The sequence below is a fragment of the Megascapheus bottae genome, chromosome 11 (genome assembly GCF_031878675.1).
Source record: "Megascapheus bottae isolate mThoBot1 chromosome 11, mThoBot2.hap1, whole genome shotgun sequence".
NCBI classification, from domain to species: domain Eukaryota; kingdom Metazoa; phylum Chordata; class Mammalia; order Rodentia; family Geomyidae; genus Megascapheus; species Megascapheus bottae.
Window position 1 is genome coordinate 49,569,184 of NC_143519.1, and position 20,160 is coordinate 49,589,343.

A 20,160-nucleotide genomic window follows, 5' to 3' on the forward strand; every position below is an offset into this window, starting at 1 on the left:
AGGAGGAGAGAATCCTTAGCATTTTGGTAAGTAATTTGCACATGTAATTTCACTTAAATCCTCCTTTAACATCCTCATAACAGATTGGCACTGAACATTTTACAGGTGAAGAAAGTGCGACTCTGAGAAAGAACTTGTTTTCTGCAGTTGTAGCCAGGCAGCAGGAGCAGGAGCTCAACAACTTCTTCCTAGCATGCCAAATCTATACAAGAAAGCTAGGGCATTAGCACACTGGCCACCTGTTGGGAGAATATTTTATAGAGTGAACAGGGCATTGAGACTCCTAGACCCAATCAGATCCTCCTACTAATTACCTTTTTCTATTTACCCCAAAGCAATTCACCAGTACTTTATGACATACACAAATGAGATGTTTCTTTCTCAAAATTAATTATAAAAATTTTTCACTTGGCTATAACACTCATAAAATGTCCTAAAAGGGAAAACCTAAGAATTAAGAGGACAGTTTTAGAGCACATGTAGAAGAGCTCCATCAAACCAAAAATCAGAAAGTGTCCTTAACACAACATATTAAAATGTAGCCAATAGAAAGGACTGCCATATTGGAGTCTAAGCATAGTGTTTCTTTTTGCACAATTTGAACTGGTGCCTTCATAAAACATGCAGAGGACTTCGTGGGAGAGGGACACTCATTTCCTAGTTTTCCTCCCTTGGAAGACAGGAATATTTTCCTGTTCATTGTAGAAAACAAGATCTGCCATAACTCAATTAATATTTATGGAATAAGTAAATGAATACTTTCACCTCCTTTCTCTGGAATCTCCCAAATCATATTTATCCTGCATTTTCTAGAAGTCTTGCTGAATCTCTAACCTTCCTCCCAAATACTAGTTCTTCTCCCTCTTCTTTCAGCAGAAACAAATTTCAAATAAATACAAGTTGGGTTGGGAGTTTGGCCTAGTGGTAGAGTGCTTGCCTAGCATGCCTGAAGACTCAGGTACCACATAGATAGAAAAAAGCCAGAAGTAGTGTTGTGGCTCAAATGGTAGAGCTCTAGCCTTGAGAAAGCCAAGCGACAGTGCTCAGGCCCTGAGTTCAAGGCCCAGGACTGACAAAATAAATAAATAACACAAATAAATAAATAAATAATTTTTTGCTGAATTTGCAAGCTTTTTCATTGAAAAATGAAAAGAAAATACTCTAGGAAATAAGAGTTAAAGTAAAGAATTAAAACATATGGTAACTACACAGAAGATTTGATTCTTATCAAAATGTACACACATATACACTGAAATTGTAGCAGCTGTGTTTGTTTTAGAATTTAGGCATTTGGGGGAGAAAAGTGTAATGCTTTTATTTTAATGTCATCCTGATGTCAAGTTTAACATAAAACATGAATATGTCTATCCATTTAACCTCCTTTCTTAGAGAATCCTTTAATGTGGCCTTTAATTAATATCTCTAATCCCTAGTCCTGGCCACACAACCCAGGAGGGGAAATGTAATTCTGTGTTGCCAGAATGTTCTAAAATGTGGTATAATTAACAAAGTGGTAGGCACAATAATCTAAGCTTTGTTGCATTTCACAAAAAGATCTTCATTTAAAGGAAATGAAAACATCACATGGGCAACAGCACATAGGGTTGCCATGGTAACAACTACATTTTTTTTTTAATATTTCACTCTTCACCTGAGGTACATATGAGCTATTACAACCAAATGATGTTAACATTCACTCCCTTCTGATTATAGAGAAATTGCTAGGAAAAGTTGTACTTACGGTTCAAGACATTTTCATTTTTTAACCAATCTTCTTTTGTCTTTTCTAGAAAGTATAATTAAAATACATAAAGCAATGATTAATATTAGGCACTAGGGTTAGTTTCCATTGTCTTTTTACTCATGTAGAAACTATCTTAAAATGATATCAATACTAAAATAATATCAACCACAAATACCAATCTCTGTGATGTGTGTGTGTGTGTGTGTGTGTGTGTGTGTGTGTGTGTGTGTGTGTAGTAATAAGGTTTCCACAGAGAGAGACAGGAAGTTCATTTAGATAGATAAGATAGATACACATACACACGTATTTGAAGTTCATTAATATATATTTGATTTTACTATATAGGCACACCAAATAAATTTACCTTTTTTGTTGTTGTTGTTGGTCGTGAAGCTTGAACTCTGGGTCTGGGCGCTGTCCCTGAGCTCTTCAGCTCAAGGCTAGCACTCTACCACTTGAGATACAGTGTCACTCCCAGTTTTCTGGTGGTTTAATTAGAGATAAGAGTCTCATGGACTTTTGTGCCCAAGCTGGCTTTGAACTGTGATCCTCAGATCTCAGCCTCCTGAGTATCTAGAATTACAGGTGTGAGTCACTGGTGCCTGGTAAAACAAATTTGCTTTCACACAGCTATACCTACTATCCTAAGTATTAGCTCTGTCATGTTTCATTAAACTTCCACTTTACTACTTATTTTAAAATACATCCTTAGCATCATCTCAGGGATCATTTAAATCACTGTTAACTAACATGAACAGACATAGCCAACTCCATCATGTCAGAGTATTTATTGGCTTTTTCAGAGTTCTATCATCTTTCTAACTATCCTAACTAATCTTCCTCTAGGCACCTTCAGGAGTAGGGATGGTCTCTCTGTGGACCACCAAGTCACACTAATAATGTTTCCAAATCAAGTAAAGATATATGTAATTTGCAGCTGCTGCTCTTTTCATAACAGGGTCTAGACTGGACAGGAGGACAGATGAAGTGAAGAATGTACTCTCAGGACATTATTTAGGACACCTCAGTCATTCACAGTGCTGAAATGCACAAACTTCAACAAAATAAGGGGATCAAATAAAATTTTTTCTTGGAAGTAGTTTAAAGAAAGCATTCATATATGACCTGTGTACATATATCCTTTTTATAGTTTAAAAAAATACCTCCCTGTTCCCAGTGTTTTCTAATTTAAGGAATATAACACTTGTTCCAATTTAATTTTTTAAAAAAGCTTGTTAGAGCCAGGCACCAGTGGCACATGCCTGTAATCTTAGCTATTCAGGAGGCTGAGATCTAAGGATTGGAGTTTGAAACCAGCCTAGGCAATGAAGTCTTTGAGAATCTTGTCTTTAATGAACCAGCAAAAAATCAGAACTATGGGCCAGGAGTGTGTCTTAGTGGTAGAGTGCTTGCCTAGCATGCATAACCCGGGTTCAATTCCTTGGTAAACAGAAAACGCTGGGAGTGTTGCTGTGACTCAAGTGGCAGAGTACTAGCCTTGAGCAAAAGTGTTCAAGGACAGTGCCCAGGCCCTGAGTTCAAGTCCCAGTACTGGCAAAAATAATCAGAAATGGAGCTATGGTTCAAGTTGTAGAGTTCTAGCCCTGAGTAGAAAAGCTCAGGGACAGCACCCAGACCTTGAGTTCAAATGCCAGTACTGGCACTCATGGGCATGAGCATGTGCGCACATGCACATGCACACACACACATATGCATGGGTGTACATGTTCGCACACACACACAAAGTTAAAGAAGACCTTCTTTCAAAGCTTTTATAAAAAATAATCTACCTCTACGGACATCTTCCACTGCAAGTAGATCATTTTCAGTGTTTTCCAGTCAAGGGGAATCACATAGTCATCAGGTAATAAGGATTCTATGGGAAAAAGGGAAACAAGTTTCATCTTCAATGCCATACAAAATTTCACACTAAATATGAAGCTATGCAAACCTAGTATCTGGGTTGTATAATGTTCAAAGTCCTGTTTTAAATATGTTTCAGCTATGGCCAAAACAAGTTTTCAGATACCAATTAGTAAACAATCTAGATTCAATGGAAATCATTATGTATATATGAAAAATAATTTACATCATAGTTCGTATTCTTTTTTTTTTTGCCAGTCCTGGGCATGAGCTCAGGGCCTGAGCACTGTCCTTGGACTTTCTCAAGGTTAGAGCTCTACCACTTGAGCCTCAGCACCATTTCTGGCTTTTTTCTATGTATGTGGTACCGAGGAATCAAACTCAGGTATTCATGCATGCTAGGCAAGCATTCTACCACTAGTCCAAACTCCCAGCCCTCATAGTTCGTATTCTAATGTAGGTATATACATACCAATATATACACATGTAATAGCTTCAAGTGGTAGTCTAAAGCATAAAATTTAGGCAGTCTTCCTTTCTTGTAACATGTATGGAACACGACAACCATGGAAAAAGTTTAATCTTCCTACAAAGTGCTTCTTCAGACACAAGGATTCCTTACAGCTAAGAACCTCATAATTCCAGATGGTGAGCAGTGAGATCTGAGGGTCATGGTTTGAAGCCAGTCCTGGCAGGAAAGTCTGTAAGACTTTTATCTCCAGTTAATAACCAAAAAGCTGGAAGTGGAGCTGTAGCTCATATGGTAAAGGGCCAGCTGTGAATGTAAAAACTAAGGGACAGAGCCTGCCTGGTCCCTGAGTGCAAGCCCGTAGTATTGGCAATACATAACATACGTACATACATACATACATACATACTCATAAACACACAGCATACACAAATTCTCCTATATTTACACAGTACTGACACTCTGCATACTTTGGTTTCTTACAGCCTGTATACCTGTATATGGTCTCATTCTATAATACTACTGTCTGCAGAGCTCTTAATTCTAGGAATCACTTTGCTTCCTTGCCTTATTCAAAGCCATAGACCATACAACAGAGCTTGGCTTCTCCAATCTAGCCAAACAAGGTTCACAGCCTGCACTTAAAATTTCTCTTCCTTTCCCTTCTTAAACAAACTCATCATTTTCAAAAGTGAAATTATTTCTTTTCTTCCAAGCTCCATTCACTGCTTGTGTTGTACAAATTTGCTTCTACATTGAAAGCAATCAAAACAAAACCGTAATTCCATATTCTCCTCTACAATTCATATCATACTGCTAACCTCACTCATAGAATATGCATAAGCTTGTTACTTGTATTTTCTGTGTGCAGTAATTTTATTTTGTGTTATTCTTTTGTCTCCATTTAGAAGGAAAGCTATTTGATGAACTCTAATTCCTTTTAAAAGCTTTCTGAAGTTTAATTAATGGATGTGCAATCATTGTTGATTACACTGATATTGTACATTCAAAGAAGGAGGAGGTCTAAAATCCTTTTACACCTGTTCCTTTCTGTTTCCTGGTGCTAATCTACAGTAATGATTCTTAATCTTTTAGGGTCGTGAACTCTTCTGAGGTGATAAAAATTTATGTCCTTTCTCTTACAAAAAGACATAAAGTATCACTAAAATTCTTCATTTATTTTCAGAATATAAACTTTAGACTAAGATTTCGGACTTATATTTTTAAAAATTATTTCAAGTTCCCTATAACAAATGTGTTTTAATTTTAAATACTCATTGAGGTGGTGGGGTTTTTTTTTTCTGTTTCTTTTTCCTTTTGTCTGAGAAGAGTTAAGATTAACTATTACTCTAAAATTACCTTATCTCCAATTAACCAGCAAACAGTTGGAAATGAAGAAGTGACTCAAGTGGAAGAGTAGTAGCCTTGAACAGAAAAATCTAAAAGACAATGCTCAGGCCTCTCCTGATCTAACAACAACAACAAAAACCACCTCAAAAATTTCAGGTGTCTTCTCTTCCTTTTTTCTAATCCTTACTTATTAATTTCGTATCTGGAAGCCATAATTGTGAATGATAAAAGAAAAAAATTATCTACAAAATAAGGAAAAGGTAGAAAGGAGAAAGATTAAAAAACAAACAAAAAAACCCCAGCCAGGTGCTAATGGCTCTCACCTGTAATCCTACCTACTCAGGAGGCTGACAGCTGAAGATTGTGGTACAAATCCAGCCTGGACAGGAAAGACTGGGAGACTCTTACCGCTAGCTAATCACCAAAAAGCCAAAAAATGCAGCCTTGCGCACAAAATGCTCAGGGACAGTGCCCACACCAAATGGAAACCCCAGGACTGGCGAGGTCACGATTGCATGTGTGTGCTCACACACACAAATTAGTCCAACTCTAGCTGTTTCATAGTCAATACTTCAGTCTTCTCAGCCTCTACTTCAGAGAAGAGTTCACAAATCATATGTACTCAAGAGACATTTAAGACTATTAGTGGCAAGAATGTGAGCCTTAAAAGTCAAGTACCATTAACTATGGGTCATCAATTTTATCACTAAAAATAGGTAAAAATCACCTCATATTTTTATGTTCAATTTTAGTAAATGAAAACAATTTACCCATTGGAATTCCAGGAGATCCAAAAAGCTTTACTAGTTGGAAGGCAAACCTTTGTGATAACGGCAGCCGAAAAGAATTAAAATCCATGCTTGTTAAATCGTGGTGATCCTCATTTGGTAAACACTGTAATGATTTAGAATCTTCCAATTCCTTTAGCTTTTCAACAGATCTCTCATTTAAAAATTGAGTATCAGAAATAATCCTCAAAGAGTACAAGGTATCAGATTGGCTACATAAAATTTCTGAAAAAATGAAGTCTATATTAGTAGGTGTATTACCTACTCTTGTCTGAGATTTGAAAGTCAAAAATGTTTTTTTATTGGTAAAAGATATCATCCAAAAGCCAGATATATAATGTAGTACAAGAGAAGGGACAGGGTTTTTATAAAGATACATAGCATGTCCTAGTCTATTAAATGACAGGTAAGGAAAATGAAATTGTCCATCAATATTTAGAGGTGAATCTTTGATAATATCAAAGTGAAATGATGTTTTTTGGTGGTCACATGTCATAAGTTTTTGCTTTTTCTCCTCTTTGTTATTTACTTCTTTAATTTTGTCTTTTTCTTCTCCCAAAATATTGTTCAATACATGGCTTTCTGTTAACAGGCCATATTTCTCCTTTTCTTCTGCACTGGTAAGACTCTGTCCCAGTAAGTTAAAGTTTGGTGCCAAATTCAAAATCTTTCTCAGCCTCCTGTTTTCATTCATTGTTGATTCTAAGGTACTCTTTGGGTTATCTGGTTGAGGTACGCAACTTCTAAAATTATTTGTTTCTGTGTCTCTGAATGGATCTATAGTTTCAGTTGTAGGTGAGAAATCTTCATTTTCTACCAGTAACTTCTCATCTATCAATATTTCTGGTCTGCTTCCTGGCCCTGATGTGCCTTCAGAAGTGGAGATCAATTTAATCAATTGCTCCTTGCTGTCAGGACAGGCCCGCTTATGTGCTCTATCTTTCTTCGGTCTCTGCTCACACACAAATTTATGAGGTCCCTCAGGCCACCTACCAAAATCAGGTTGTCTCTCAGAGAATAGCTGTAATTCCTCATCAGACAAATTGTGTGTGAAAAAAGCCCAATAATTATTTTTACTTGTATGTTCTCCTTGCTCCTCTCTTAAAGTGTTCTCTGAAGCTCGGGATACATGTTGATAATTCTGAATTGGTTCATTTGGGAGTCTTTGGTCTACTTGTATCTTCTGGAGGAATGAGCATGGAGCACTAGCAAATGAGTTCTTCCTGTTTGTTGCCTTGTTAAACCTATTCACCTTATGCTTTTCTACCTTCAAGTTAGAGCAGTCATTCTTTGTTACAGAAGGAAGATTTTGAGTCCCTGTAGGACAAATACCAGAGCGTTTGTATGACTTTGATGAGGAAGCTAGAATCAAGTCATCATCTCCCTTAGGGAGGCAATTCTTTGGTGTGTTATACAATTCAACTGGAGACACAACATTTTGAAAACTATCTTCCACATTTATGCTTTCCTGAATTTTTTCTTTACAGCCATTCAGAAAATCTCCAAACTCATTTTGTGGGCCACCAGTAAAAAGACACTCTGATACTGTTTTAGTCTCTTCAAAATCTTCTTCTTTCTGAGATCGGGGCTGAACTCCTGTTGTAAGATAACTTGAAGTTTCAAATGAGTTTTCATCTGTGATTTCACAAAGACTGTTAGATTTTTTGTTTCGTTTTCTGTTTCTTTTCTGTTTGGCTTTGCCAAATTGGAACCCAGTTTTCCTCAAATTTCTTTCTCTGAAACATAAAGAAGTTATAACTTTATTATTTGTATAACATTTACAAACCATAACACAATATTCCTAATGTGCATATTTAAAGAATTACTAGTACTAGATATTTTACAGTATACGTGTACTTTGTACTATATTTAAAATATTTTGAGATTTAAAATTTCTACAAATCAGCCAGATGTGGTGGCTCACACCTGTGATCCTAACTGCTCAGGAGGCTGAGATCTGAGGATCCCTTTTCAAAACCAGGGGGTGGAGGGCGTAAAATGGGGACAAAAACATAAGAAGGGGAATGAATGTGTGGGAAGCAATGCACCTACTACCTGGCGAATGTAACTGTAACCCCTGTTACCCTGACAATAAAAAGTTAAAAAAAAAAAGCCCTCCCGGGAAACTAAAGTCCATGAAATTCTTATCTCCAGTAAACCACTAGAAATACTGGAAGTGGCGCTGTGGTTCAAGGGGTAGGGAAGTAGCCTTGAGCTGAAGAGCTCAAGGACAGTGCCCAGACCCAAAGTTCAAGCTCCACTACCAGAAAAAATAAAATCCTATAAATTAAAAACTAATGTACTTGAAGAAAGTTATAGGTTGCATGTGCATACTCATTTACCAACAACTGTAGGAAAACCTAATATTTTTCTTAAAATATGTGTGTACATATACATATGAACTATATGTACATATATGTAAAACTAACATTAGACACTTTAATAAAAGTGCACAGTATAGGTTGTGGAGAAAAAGGAACCCTACTGCACTGCTGGTGGGATTGTAAACTAGTTCAGCCACTCTGGAAAGCAGTGTGGAGGTTCCTTAAAGAACTGAAAATAGACCTTCCCTATGATCCTGCCATACCACTTCTGGGCATCTATCCTGAACAGCATGACCCAGGATATTATAAAGACACCTTCTCAGCTATGTTCATCTCTGCACTATTCACAATAGCCAGGCGATGGAAACAATCCAGATGCCCTACTGCAGATGAGTGGATACAGAAAATGTGATATATATACACAATGGAATTCTACATAGCCAACAGACAAGACAAAATAATGGCATTCGTAGGGAAGTGGATGAATCTAGAGCGAATCACGCTGAGTGAGACAAGTCAAGACCTAAGGTTCAAAAGGCACATGGTATCCTTAATATGCGGTTATTAAATCCAAAGTGTACATGAGCGAGGACTCAATAACTGTATACCCAAAGCAATGGACATGGTAATGGAAATACAAACATAACTATATAGACAAAAAACCTATGACTCTATAATCATAATGTTTTATTTCATAAACTGATATGTTTCTATGACATACAAACCATTAGCCTAATTTTGATTAAGTTCTAAAGACTAAGTCCCAGAGAATGTAATTAGAGATTTCCTCCTTGAACAATTGTTTGTTAAGCTTGTCATTTAAAATATGATGTAAACATAAGCCATATAATTAATGATTGTTGTTCTTAAGGTACTATGTTATCTCTCATCACTTCTACTGTCCCTTGGTTATCTTATATTGTTACACTATCTCACTTTGTTACCTGATATATCGGATATATTTCTATTTGGTTATCTGAAATTGGATAGGGAACGGGGGAAAACAAGATGAGGGGTGGGGGAGGGGGGAAGGGAAATGGGGACCATGACATGTGAAAGGGTATCAATGTGTGGGAATTAAGGCACCATTTACCTGGCAAATATCATGTAACCCTTCTATTAATTACAATAAAAATATATTTTAAAAAGTGAACAGTATAATTTCATGGTACAACTTTAGCACTTTAGTAGCTGGTTTTTATTTTTAGATATTATTATAAAGGTGATGTACAGGGGCCCTGAGTGTGGCCTAGTGTTAAGAGTGCTCACCTAGCATGCACAAAGCCCTGAGTTCAATTCCTCAGTAACACATACACAGAAAAAGCTGGAAGTGGTGCTGTGGCTCAAGTGGCAGAGCTCTAGCTTTGAGAAAGCCCAAGGACAGTGCCTAGGTCCCAAGTTCAGGCCCCAGGATGGGGGGTGGGTAGGGGGAGATAATGTACAGAGAGGGTTTCCTAAGTCAGATAATGAGTACCTTTCTCTCTGGACAGTGTCACCCCTTCCCTTACTTTCTACCAGTTTTTCCCTTCTATCCCAACCCTCAAGTTGTATAGTTCATTTTCCACATAGTGTCTAGTAAACACCACTGCTGCATTTGTTCATTCTTTGTCCTTCCATTTCTCTGTCCCCCTTACCTTCCCAAAGACAGATAAACAAGCAAAAACAAAAACAGCAATGAAGAAAAAAAAAATCTCATTTCCATTTCCTGGAAGTCATTTTGATAAATACCATTTTGTATGCTCAGATACACATAAACATTGCTCCTTTGTGTTCCTCTCCTAAGAATATTCTAGTAGCTGGGTTTTATCTTGACATTTGGGAATTAAGCTGTATCAGATTATGTACAATTGTTAATAATAAGCAATTAAATGCAGTATTTGGGTGAATTACTTCCAGCTATCCAGCTAATAGTGGCTCTAAATATGTGAGGGCATTTTTGGTGGTCACAATGCCTAATAGCACGTTTCTAGCATTGGGCACAGAAACAAAGGATGCTAAGGATCCTGTGATAGTTAACTACCTCTCAAAAGAGGAACAGTGCTGGGCACCCGTGGCTCACACCTGTAATCCTAGCTACTCAAGAGACTGAGATCTGAGGATCCTGGTTCAAAGCCAGCCTGGGCATTAAAGTCTTTGAGACTCTTATCTCTAATTATCTACCAGGAAAATGGAAGTGGTGCTGTGATTCAAATGGTAGAGCATTAGCCTTGAGTTGAAGAGTTCAGGTACAATGTCCAGACCCAGAGTTCAAGCCTCATGATGGGAAAAAAAAAAAAAAGAAGAACAGCATTTCCATTGGACATGCTAAGTTTTCAGAGTGGCCACTAAAGAAGGCAGCTTAATGTGAAGAGAAAAAGGGAGCATTTAGGAAATTTTCTTGTTTTAGACATAAAAGTCTAGTTATCACTTCTTCCACGGGGTAATCAGAGTCAGAGCCAAAGCGCCCATGAAGATATAGAAAAACACAGTAGACAGATCCAAGACGTAGGTAAGGACAACTACAAAGATATGGAACAACAAAAACATAAAGAGGAAACAAACCAACCAAAACAGGGAAGCAAAGATGATGAGAAAAAAGGAACAGTCAACTGTTCTGTGGCTGAGCAATGAACCATAAACTTATTAAGTCTACCTTTGACCTAGCTTATTTCATCCTATACTGCTCGGTAATTTGAAAAAAAAATTTTTTTTTGTCAGTCCTGGGCTTGAGCTCAGGCCTGAGCACTGTCCTTGGACTTTCTCAAGGCTAGAGCTCTACCACTTGAGCCTCGGCACCACTTCCGGCTTTTTTCTATGTATGTGGTACTGAGGAATTGAACCCTGGTCTTCGTGCATGCTAGGCAAGCACTCTACCACTAGGCCAAACTCCAGGCCCGGGTAATTTCTAATACATAGGACACAGGAACACATTGTTCCTGTCACCTGTCACCTAATTGCCACCCTGGGTGTTGACTTAGGAATAATATCAAGGGACTGGAGATACAGCTAAGAGGCAAAGGTACTTGCCCAGCATACACAAGGTCCTATGTCAGAACCCCAAAATTCAAAAGGAACAGGGAAGGGGAGGGGAGGAGAGGGGAAGGGAAAGGGAGGCGAGAGGAGGGGAGGGGAAGGGAGGGAAAGTGTGGGAAGGGGAGAGATGAGAAAGAGGGGAAATGAGAGGAAGAGAGAGGGGAGAGAGAGAGGAAGGAGGAAGAAAGGAGAACATCAAGGAACACTGAGGTACCTACAAGTTGTGATGGGGCCATTCTTTAAAAAAAAAATACCAAGTACAAAATGTCACCATTGATAGTAACTTTCCATGGTCCGTTAGACCTCATTTCAGCAAAAGCTTGAGTTAAAGTCCAAAATACAGTACCAGTCATGAAATACACACCGTCAGAAAACAAACTTCCTGTCTCTGCTCAAATCTGAACTATTCTATTGCAGGACAAGGAGGCAATGAATGAATGTTTATTGTTGCTTTATATCCTGAATTAAATGGCAACACGTGGAGAACTTAAGACTCCAGCACTGGTTCTGATTCACAGGAGCACTGAGTCTGTGGAGATGATGCACTTATTGTGTAGCCACCATCCCCATGAACAGTTCTCAATCGACCAAGCAAGCAGAAAAATACAATTTCAAGTGAATTGTAGGCTGGAGATGTTAGCCGGGTGGTAGAGTACATGCCTAATAGATACAGGGCCCTACGTACCATCTCCAGAAGGCATGTGTGTGCATGCATGCACAAGTGAGTAAATGGATATGAGGGAATATAAACATAAGAATCAAGTACACATATAAGAATTTTGTTCCAAGTGATTGAAAGCATAAAGTGGCTCTGAATTGCAAATGTTCATATGAGGTGTGATTCTGAAGAGAGGTTTAGCAAATCAGATGCCTCAAAGCTGAGGTCAAATTCTGAACCAAGAGGCTAATCTGTTCTAATAGTAGAAGTTAGAGAGTAGAAAAGATAAAGACTGTGGGGCTTCTTTAATATTCCTCAACAACTCCTTTGTTATCTTAAATGATTATAAAATGATTGCTACTGAAAGGAGAATAAGGTCCTGTGCTAAAGATAACTCACCAAGTTTACCATGAAATGAACGTGAGTCAGGAAAGAATGCGGTAGCTAAGTAAATAAACTCTTGGAGTCTGGAAGATTAGTAACTTTATTAAGTCATTTATAAGTCATTTTACTCCATGACTCCTTATGAAAGGAGACTCCAAGGATTGGATTCCAATGGACAATATAATACAATCTCAAGAGATAGGAAAATCAGATGACTGACTCTACAAGGAAGTGTGCCAGGGACATGTTATCAATTCTGCCACCACTGAAACACTATTAAGCTACTCTCCACTTTCCAGAAACAGTGGACCAGGTCTTCTAAAAAGGAAACAAATCAGTAAGTAACTTGTGAAGTTACTGGGAGATAAGAGATATGGTAGAGGTAGTGATAACGTACGCTGTAACGTGTACATCTAATCAGTAAACTCATTCTCTTCAGGGACAAGGATCTATAAAGAAAGAGAGGCTTTCAAAGTTGCATCAAGCCTTGCAAACTTGATCTCACTTGAGATGAATGGCCCTGTTAGAAAAAGGAAAGAAAAGAAAAGAAAGCGGTCCGGGAGTTTGGCCTAGTGGTTAAAGTGCTTGCCTAGCATGCACAAAGACCCGGGTTCGATTCCTTGGTACCACATACATAGAAAAAAGCCAGAAGTGGTGCTGAGGCTCAAGTGGCAGAGCTCTAGCCTTGAGAAAGTCCAAGGACAGTGCTCAAGCCCTGAGCTCAAGCCCAGGACTGGCAAAAAAAAAAAAAGAAAAGAAAGCATCACTAAATAATAGTCATAGAGAAAAAAAAACAAGGAGTGTTACAGGCACACACTGCAGCTTTTGAAAAGAAACAAGGTAGGAATTGAACAATGGTACTACATATCTGAAGAATAACATTTGGTCTTCTAGATGACTTAAAATATAAACTCTGAGTAGCGACAAAATGTACTTCTTAAAAATTAAAGCTTTTGCTCAGAGACAAATTGACCAGAACAAAAATGACCTAAAAATTAAAGGTAAGAAGCATCCAGATAAAGCCTGAACTGATGACTATGAAGATGAAAAAAAGGAGGAAGAGGAAATGAATGGTATCAATTTTCATGAAAAAAGTAAATACATCGAATACAGAATCCTAACTCATAGCCATGGGCAACACACGGAATAAACAAAACACCTATAATCCTAGCTAGTCAGGAGGCTGATATCTGAGGATCATGATTCAAAGCCAGCCTGAGCACTACAAAGTCAGTGAGACTCTTATCTCCAATTAACCACTAAAAAATCAGAAGTGGAGCTGTGGCTCAAGGGCCCAGGCCCAGAATGCTTGCCTAGCATGCATTAAGATCCAGGTTTGATTCCTCAGTATCATGTGGATAGAAAAAGCTGGAAGTGGTGCTGTGGCTCAAGTGGTACAGTTCTATCTTTGAGAAAGCCCAAAGATAGTGCTCAGGCCCTGAGATAAAGCCCCATGACTGGCCAAAAAAACAAACAAACAAACATATATAGAGGCTGGGAGTTTGGCCTAGTGGTAGAGTGCTTGCCTAGCATTCATAAAGCCCTCCCTGGGTTTGATTCCTCAATACCACATACACACAAAAAAGCTAGAAGTGGTGTTGTGGCTTAAGAGGTAGAGTGATAGCCTTGAGGAAAGCCCAAAAACAGTGAACTCATGCCCTGAGTTCAAGCCCCAGGATTGGCAAAAAAAAATGTAGATTACAAAAGAGAGGTCTCAAAGCTTTGTGGGATTGCTGTAGTAGGCCTGGAACCTGGTCCTGACTTGGTAAAAATTTATTTGGGGGGTCTCAGATAAATAGGTCTTTTTGTTTTTGCTTTGCTTGCCAGTCCTAGGGCTTGAACTCAGAGTCTGGGCACTCTCCCTGAGCTTCTTTTGCCCAAGGCTAGCACTTGAGCCACAGCACCACTTCCAGCTTTTTCTATGTATGTAGTACTGAGGAATCAAACCCAGGGTTTCATTCACGCTAAGCAAGCACTCTACCACTAAGCCACATTCCCAGCCCTGTTTTGTTTTTTGGTGCTGGTAATAGGGCTTGACTTTTTTGCTCAAGTCTTGCACTCTACCACTTGAACCATACCTTCACCTTTGACTTTTTTGGTGGTTAACTGGGGATAAGACTCTTATAAACCTTTCTGTCTGGGCTGGCTTTGAACCTTAATGTTCAGATCTCAGCTTCCTGAGATTATAGGATTATTGGTGTGAGCCACCTCTGTCCAGCTTATAGGATTCCTTTCTATATGGGGGAAATATCCTCAAATAACAATGGTTTCTTGGACCTCTCTGGAGGCACTCTAGATTAAAGGGCATACTTCTGTTCTAATAATTTGACCCTGTCTCTAGACTATAGCAACTAGCTGGTAGGGGGAAGAAACATTTCCTGAATATTTTTTTTCTTTTTCTTTTTGTTTTCTTTTCTTGACAGTCCTAGGGCTTGAAGTCAGGGCCTGAGCACTGTCCCTGAGATTCTTTTGCTATAGGCTAGCACTCTACCACTTGAATCACAACACCACTTCTGGCCTTCTCTGTGTATGTGGTACTGAGGAATAAAACCCAGTGCATGCTGGGCAAGCACTCTACCACTAAGCCACATTCCCAGCCCTGCTGAATAGCTTTTTTTTTTTTTTTGGTCAGTCATGGGGCTTGAACTCTGGACCTGGGCATTGTACCTGAGCTCTTCAGCTCAAGGCTACCACCCTACCCTTGAGCCTGGGCGTTATCCCTGAGCTCTTCAGCTTCAAGTTGAGCCACAGCCCCACTTTGGTTTTCTAATGGTTAATTGGAGATAAGAGTCTCACAACTTTAGTGCCCCTGCTGGCTTTGAACCTTTATCCTCAGATCTCAGCTTCCTGAGTACAGCCTCCTGATTACAGGCATGAGCCATCATGCCTAACTTGCTAAATAGCTCTAAAGGCAATTCACTAAGCCACTTCCGGTGGGTTAGGTCTTAATAGTTGGGGTAAACAATCAGCTTGAAAGGAAACACTAGGCAGTGAGACCTTTTAGGAAATAAAGGCTTTGAGAAGCTAGAAAGGCAGGAACATCCCTACATGTGGGAGTCTGCTTGGAAACTTGCTGAGAAGTCCCTAAGCTCTCATTCTGGCTGACACCCAGACTGCTAAGTAGGCAGCAAAAAGTAAGGCAGAGTTTAAAAAGCATTAGCATGGAAAGTGTGCGAAACATGACAGGGAGCCTGTCAGCAAAGATAATTTTAATTCTTGCTGTGGTTCCAGTATTTAACTTACGTTAAACAATAGCTGACTGCTAAGCTTAAGGAACAAGGGCATCCATTGGCACACACAACAAAGAATATAGACTCTATAGTGCAGAAAATCGCTAAACCGCTCTAAAAAAAAAAAAAAACTGGGCAGGGGGTAGAATCTGATTGCAATTACCATAGTATATTGCTCAAAATGTCTGATTTCAGCCAAAAGATAAGATGTGCACAGAAATAAAATAATTATGGCCTATGGCCAGGAGTTTGGCCTAGTGGTAGAGTGCTTGCCTAGCATGCACAAAAACCCAGGTTTGATTCTACAGTACCACATACACAAAAAAAAAAGCCAGAAATGGTGCTGTGGCTCAAATGGTAGAGTGCTAGCCTTGAGAAAGTCTAAGGACAGTGTGCAGGCCCTGAGTTCAAGCCCCAGGACTGGCAAAAAAAATTATGGCCTAGCTAGGAACAAGTGCCTCCCATCTGTAATCCTAGTTATAAGAGGCTGGGTAGAAGAGTTTAAGCAACCTCCTTTTAAACCAATATCCAAGAAGATCAAATATGTACCTTTTAACTCAGCTACATGGGAGGCTTAGATCAGGTGCATCAAAATGACAAGGCAGCCCAGGCAGAAAAATCTGAGGACTTCCTTGCAAGAGGAGAAGCTGAGCATGGGGACATGTGTTTGTTATCCCAGCTATGGTGACAAGCAAAATACATGAGGATCACAGTCCAGGTAATACCTGGGCAGGAAGTGAGAGATTATCTCAAAAATAACCAGCACCATGAAGGGTTCAGGCATGGTGAAGTAGTAACATAACTGCCTAGACACTGGATTTACTAGACAAGATAAGACATTCTATCAACTATTTTAAACATAATAAAATAGCTGGCAGCTCATGCCTGCAATTCTAGCTACTCAGGAGGCTGATACCTAAGGACTAAGGTAAGGAAGGAAGGAAGGAAAAAAGGAAAAAAAGAAGAAAGAAGGAAAAGGAGAAAAGATGGAAGGGAGGAAGGGAGGGAGGAGAGGAGGAAAGAAGAAAGATAAGAAGGGAGGGAAGAATCTGAAGAGCTAGAAAGAAGATCCAAGGAGATATTGAGATTTTGTAATCTAAGTAGTCAAAGCAAAAAGAATTAAGGAGAATAAAAAGAACCTAAGAGATCTTGGAACCACACCCAGCATAACAATCTAAGCACAAAGGATGTCTCAGAAGGATTGAAAGGTCCTTGTCAGAAACTAGAATGGCCAGAAAGTAATGCAAGACATTTTCAAAGTGCTGAAAGAAAAGGACTATCAATCACTAAAAGTATTTTTTTTTTTTAGAAAAGCCGGGGGGGGGGGGACCTATTCTTCACAAATACAGGAGAAATTATGACATGCTTGGTTAAACAACAACTGAAAGCTGGGTTCCAGAGGTTCTCAAGTATAATCTTAGCTACTTTGGAGGCTAAGACCTGAGATCAAGGCTTAAAGGAAGCCTGGATGAAAAAAAATGTCTGTGACATTCTGTCTCCAGTTAGCCAGTTACCACTCAAGTGGTAGAGCACCAGCCAAGCAAGCCATCCAAGCAAGTTCAAGGCCCTGAGTTCAAACCTCAGCACCACAAAACAAAGCAAAACAAAACAAAATCCTTGAAAGTGTATTACTAGTAGTTCTGCCCTAACAAAAAAATGATAAATTAAAGAGGGGCTGAAATGAGAGAACACTAAATAGCAAATTAAATGTACACAGCAGTGCAACCCAGTAAGTTTAGCATGGCACACAGGAAGTTGAGGAAGCCTAGGGACAGTGCCAAGTCTGAGTTCAAGCCCCCGGACTGGCAAAAAAAAAAATGTGGAATTGAATCTGGAACAGAAAATAGAACGAATGAGATGGAAAGAAAAAAATAAGTCAGAGAAAGAAAAAGGAAAAGGTCTAACTATGTAAAAAAAAAAAAAACCAAAAATCATTTTTTTAAAATTTATTAAAGAGAAATGTTGACATCTTTTTTTTTTTTTTTGCCAGTCCTGGGCTTAAGCTCAGGGTCTGAGCACTGTCCTTGGACTTTATTTTGCTCAAGGCTAGCACTCTACCACTTGAGCCTCAGCACCACTTCTGGCTTTTTTTCTATGTATGTAGTAATGAGGAATCGAACCCGGGTCTTCGTGCATGTTAGGCAAGCACTCTACTACTAGGCCAAACTCCCAGCCCCAAAAATCATTTTTAAAAAAAAGAATTTTTAGAGGAAACAGTCCAAAATACATGAAAAAAGTTCAACCTCAGTAACAGATCAAAACCACAATAAATCTTCATTTAACAAATGAAGCAAAATTAGCAAAAAATTAGCAAAAAATTTAAGTCATCTAATACCAGTGTTAACAAGAATTGAAAGTAACCAGAATCCTTTTTCATAACTTATGGGAGTAGAAAGAAGATGGAGTCCCAGTGAAGAACAGTAGGCATCTGTCTACCTAAGAAAACCAAATGTTTCTCTACCTTAAAGTCCCATTCCAAGGCATAGAACCCAAAGTCAAAACTTTCAAGCTCCTTCAATGGCTACCTAACAATAACAGATATATTCTGTAATTTCTGTAATCCTTCTCCCATAGACATACACATAGCCTCAGTTTCACAAAGCAGTATTTCCTATGCAAACATATGTAAAACTATAATGCATATATAAAATGCAAATGCTTATTTGGAAATGGAAAATGCTTATTTTTTGGCTTTTTTTTTTGCCTGTCCTTGGGCTTGAACTCAGGGCTTCTTTTTGCTCAAGGCTAATACTACCCCTTGAGCCACTTCCAGCTTTTTTTAAATTTATGTGGCACTGTGGAATTGAACCCAGGGCTTAATATAAGGTAGGTATCTAATTCATTTTTAATATGCTCATATGAACTACCAAAGTGATTTTATATCCCTATAATGGTCACATTTTAAAACTGAAAGTATTGCCTCCGATCTGCTGCACATCTATAAAGCATTCTTTGTAACAGCAAAATTCTGGAAGCACTCATTTATTCATCAATAGAAGAGATAGAACAAATAGAACCAGCATTTTGGCTCATGTCTGTAATCTTAGCTACTTGAGAGGCTGAGATCAGGAAGACTGCATTCAAGTGAAGTCAGCTAGGGCAGAAAATTCACAAGATCCCAGCTCAGCAAATAAAAAAAAAAAAAAACTATACCCAAAGTATAAATAAGAGGGTGTGAGTGACCTAGGCATTTTTTTTTTTGTCAGTCCTGGGCCTTAGAACTCAAGACTTGGGCACTGTCCTTGAGCTTTCTCAAGGCTAGTGTTCTACAACTTGAGCCACAGCACCACTTTCAGGTTTTTCTTTGTATGTGGTACCAAGCAATTGAACCCAGGGCTTGTGCATATTAGGCAAGCATTCTACCACTAGGCCATACTTCCTAGGCACCTTAAACAATTACTAAAGCACAAAGGTCTTGGATGTAGCGCAAGTGATAGAAGGCCTATCTAACAAATTTAAGACCTTGAGTTCAAAGTCCAATGCCATTTAAAAAAGACAATGTATGAACAAATGGAATACTAAATTGTAATGAAAGTTACTACTTAAATTAATGTATCTGAAAATAATGAAATAATGTTGTACAGTAGAAATTAGTTCCAAATTTACAGCAAGTTCAAAACAAGGCAATGACTACATTGCTTGGGAACATGCTCTAAAGAAGAAGCAAGGATAGGGGGAGGGAAATGGGGACCAAGACATGAGAGAGGGTGTCAATGTTTATGAAGTTATGCACTTTCCATCTGGTGAATATAATGTAACCCTGCTATTAATTACAATAAAATATATGGAAAAAAAGAAAAAGCAAGGAGATAAATAAAAACATTCAAAATAGTGATTTTCTTTAGGAAGAGGAGTTTGTTCTTACCAAAGGTCTTCCAAGATATTAATAATATTCTATTCTTAACCTGATTATTAACACAGATACCCATTATATTATTGGTCTTAACAAATAGCTACATTTTATATGACCTACTTCATAATAAATATATTTTAAATCAAATAAAGGAATCTTTCCTAAGAATTTACATGGAGTAAAACTAAAAATACCTGATAGAATGTTTCTTCTTCTTTATTAGAAGCTCCAATAGTAGGAAAAACATTTTAGTTGGACAATTTTAATGATATTTGACAACAACTTTTTGTATGAAATGAAATATACATATGTGCAAATTTGATGTGGAAAAATTAGAAATTAGGTTGGGGACTGGGGATATAGTTCAGTGAGAGAGAGTTTGCCTAGCATATACATGAAACACTCCCAGCACTAAAAAGAAAAATTGCTAGACTTATAGAAATCTGCCATTATTATCAGTAAAAAGTGGCTGAAATGGTATGAGG

The 20,160-nt window shown here is 38.4% G+C and overlaps 1 protein-coding gene across 5 annotated transcripts in view; it reads right to left on the reverse strand.

The window, feature by feature from the left end:
- LOC150057050 (uncharacterized) overlaps window positions 1-20,160 on the reverse strand; it is a 69,684-nt gene that overhangs the window by 1,663 nt on the left and 47,861 nt on the right. For all 5 annotated transcript variants that reach the window (XM_090342240.1, XM_090342239.1, XM_090342236.1 and 2 more), the window contains 3 exons: window positions 6,197-7,950; window positions 3,535-3,620; window positions 1,742-1,786 (listed from right to left, as the gene is read on the reverse strand). In XM_090342240.1, coding sequence (XP_090198366.1) covers window positions 1,763-1,786; window positions 3,535-3,620; window positions 6,197-7,950 — 1,864 coding nt within the window. In that variant the 3' untranslated portion in view covers window positions 1,742-1,762. The remainder of the gene's footprint in view (window positions 1-1,741; window positions 1,787-3,534; window positions 3,621-6,196; window positions 7,951-20,160) is intronic.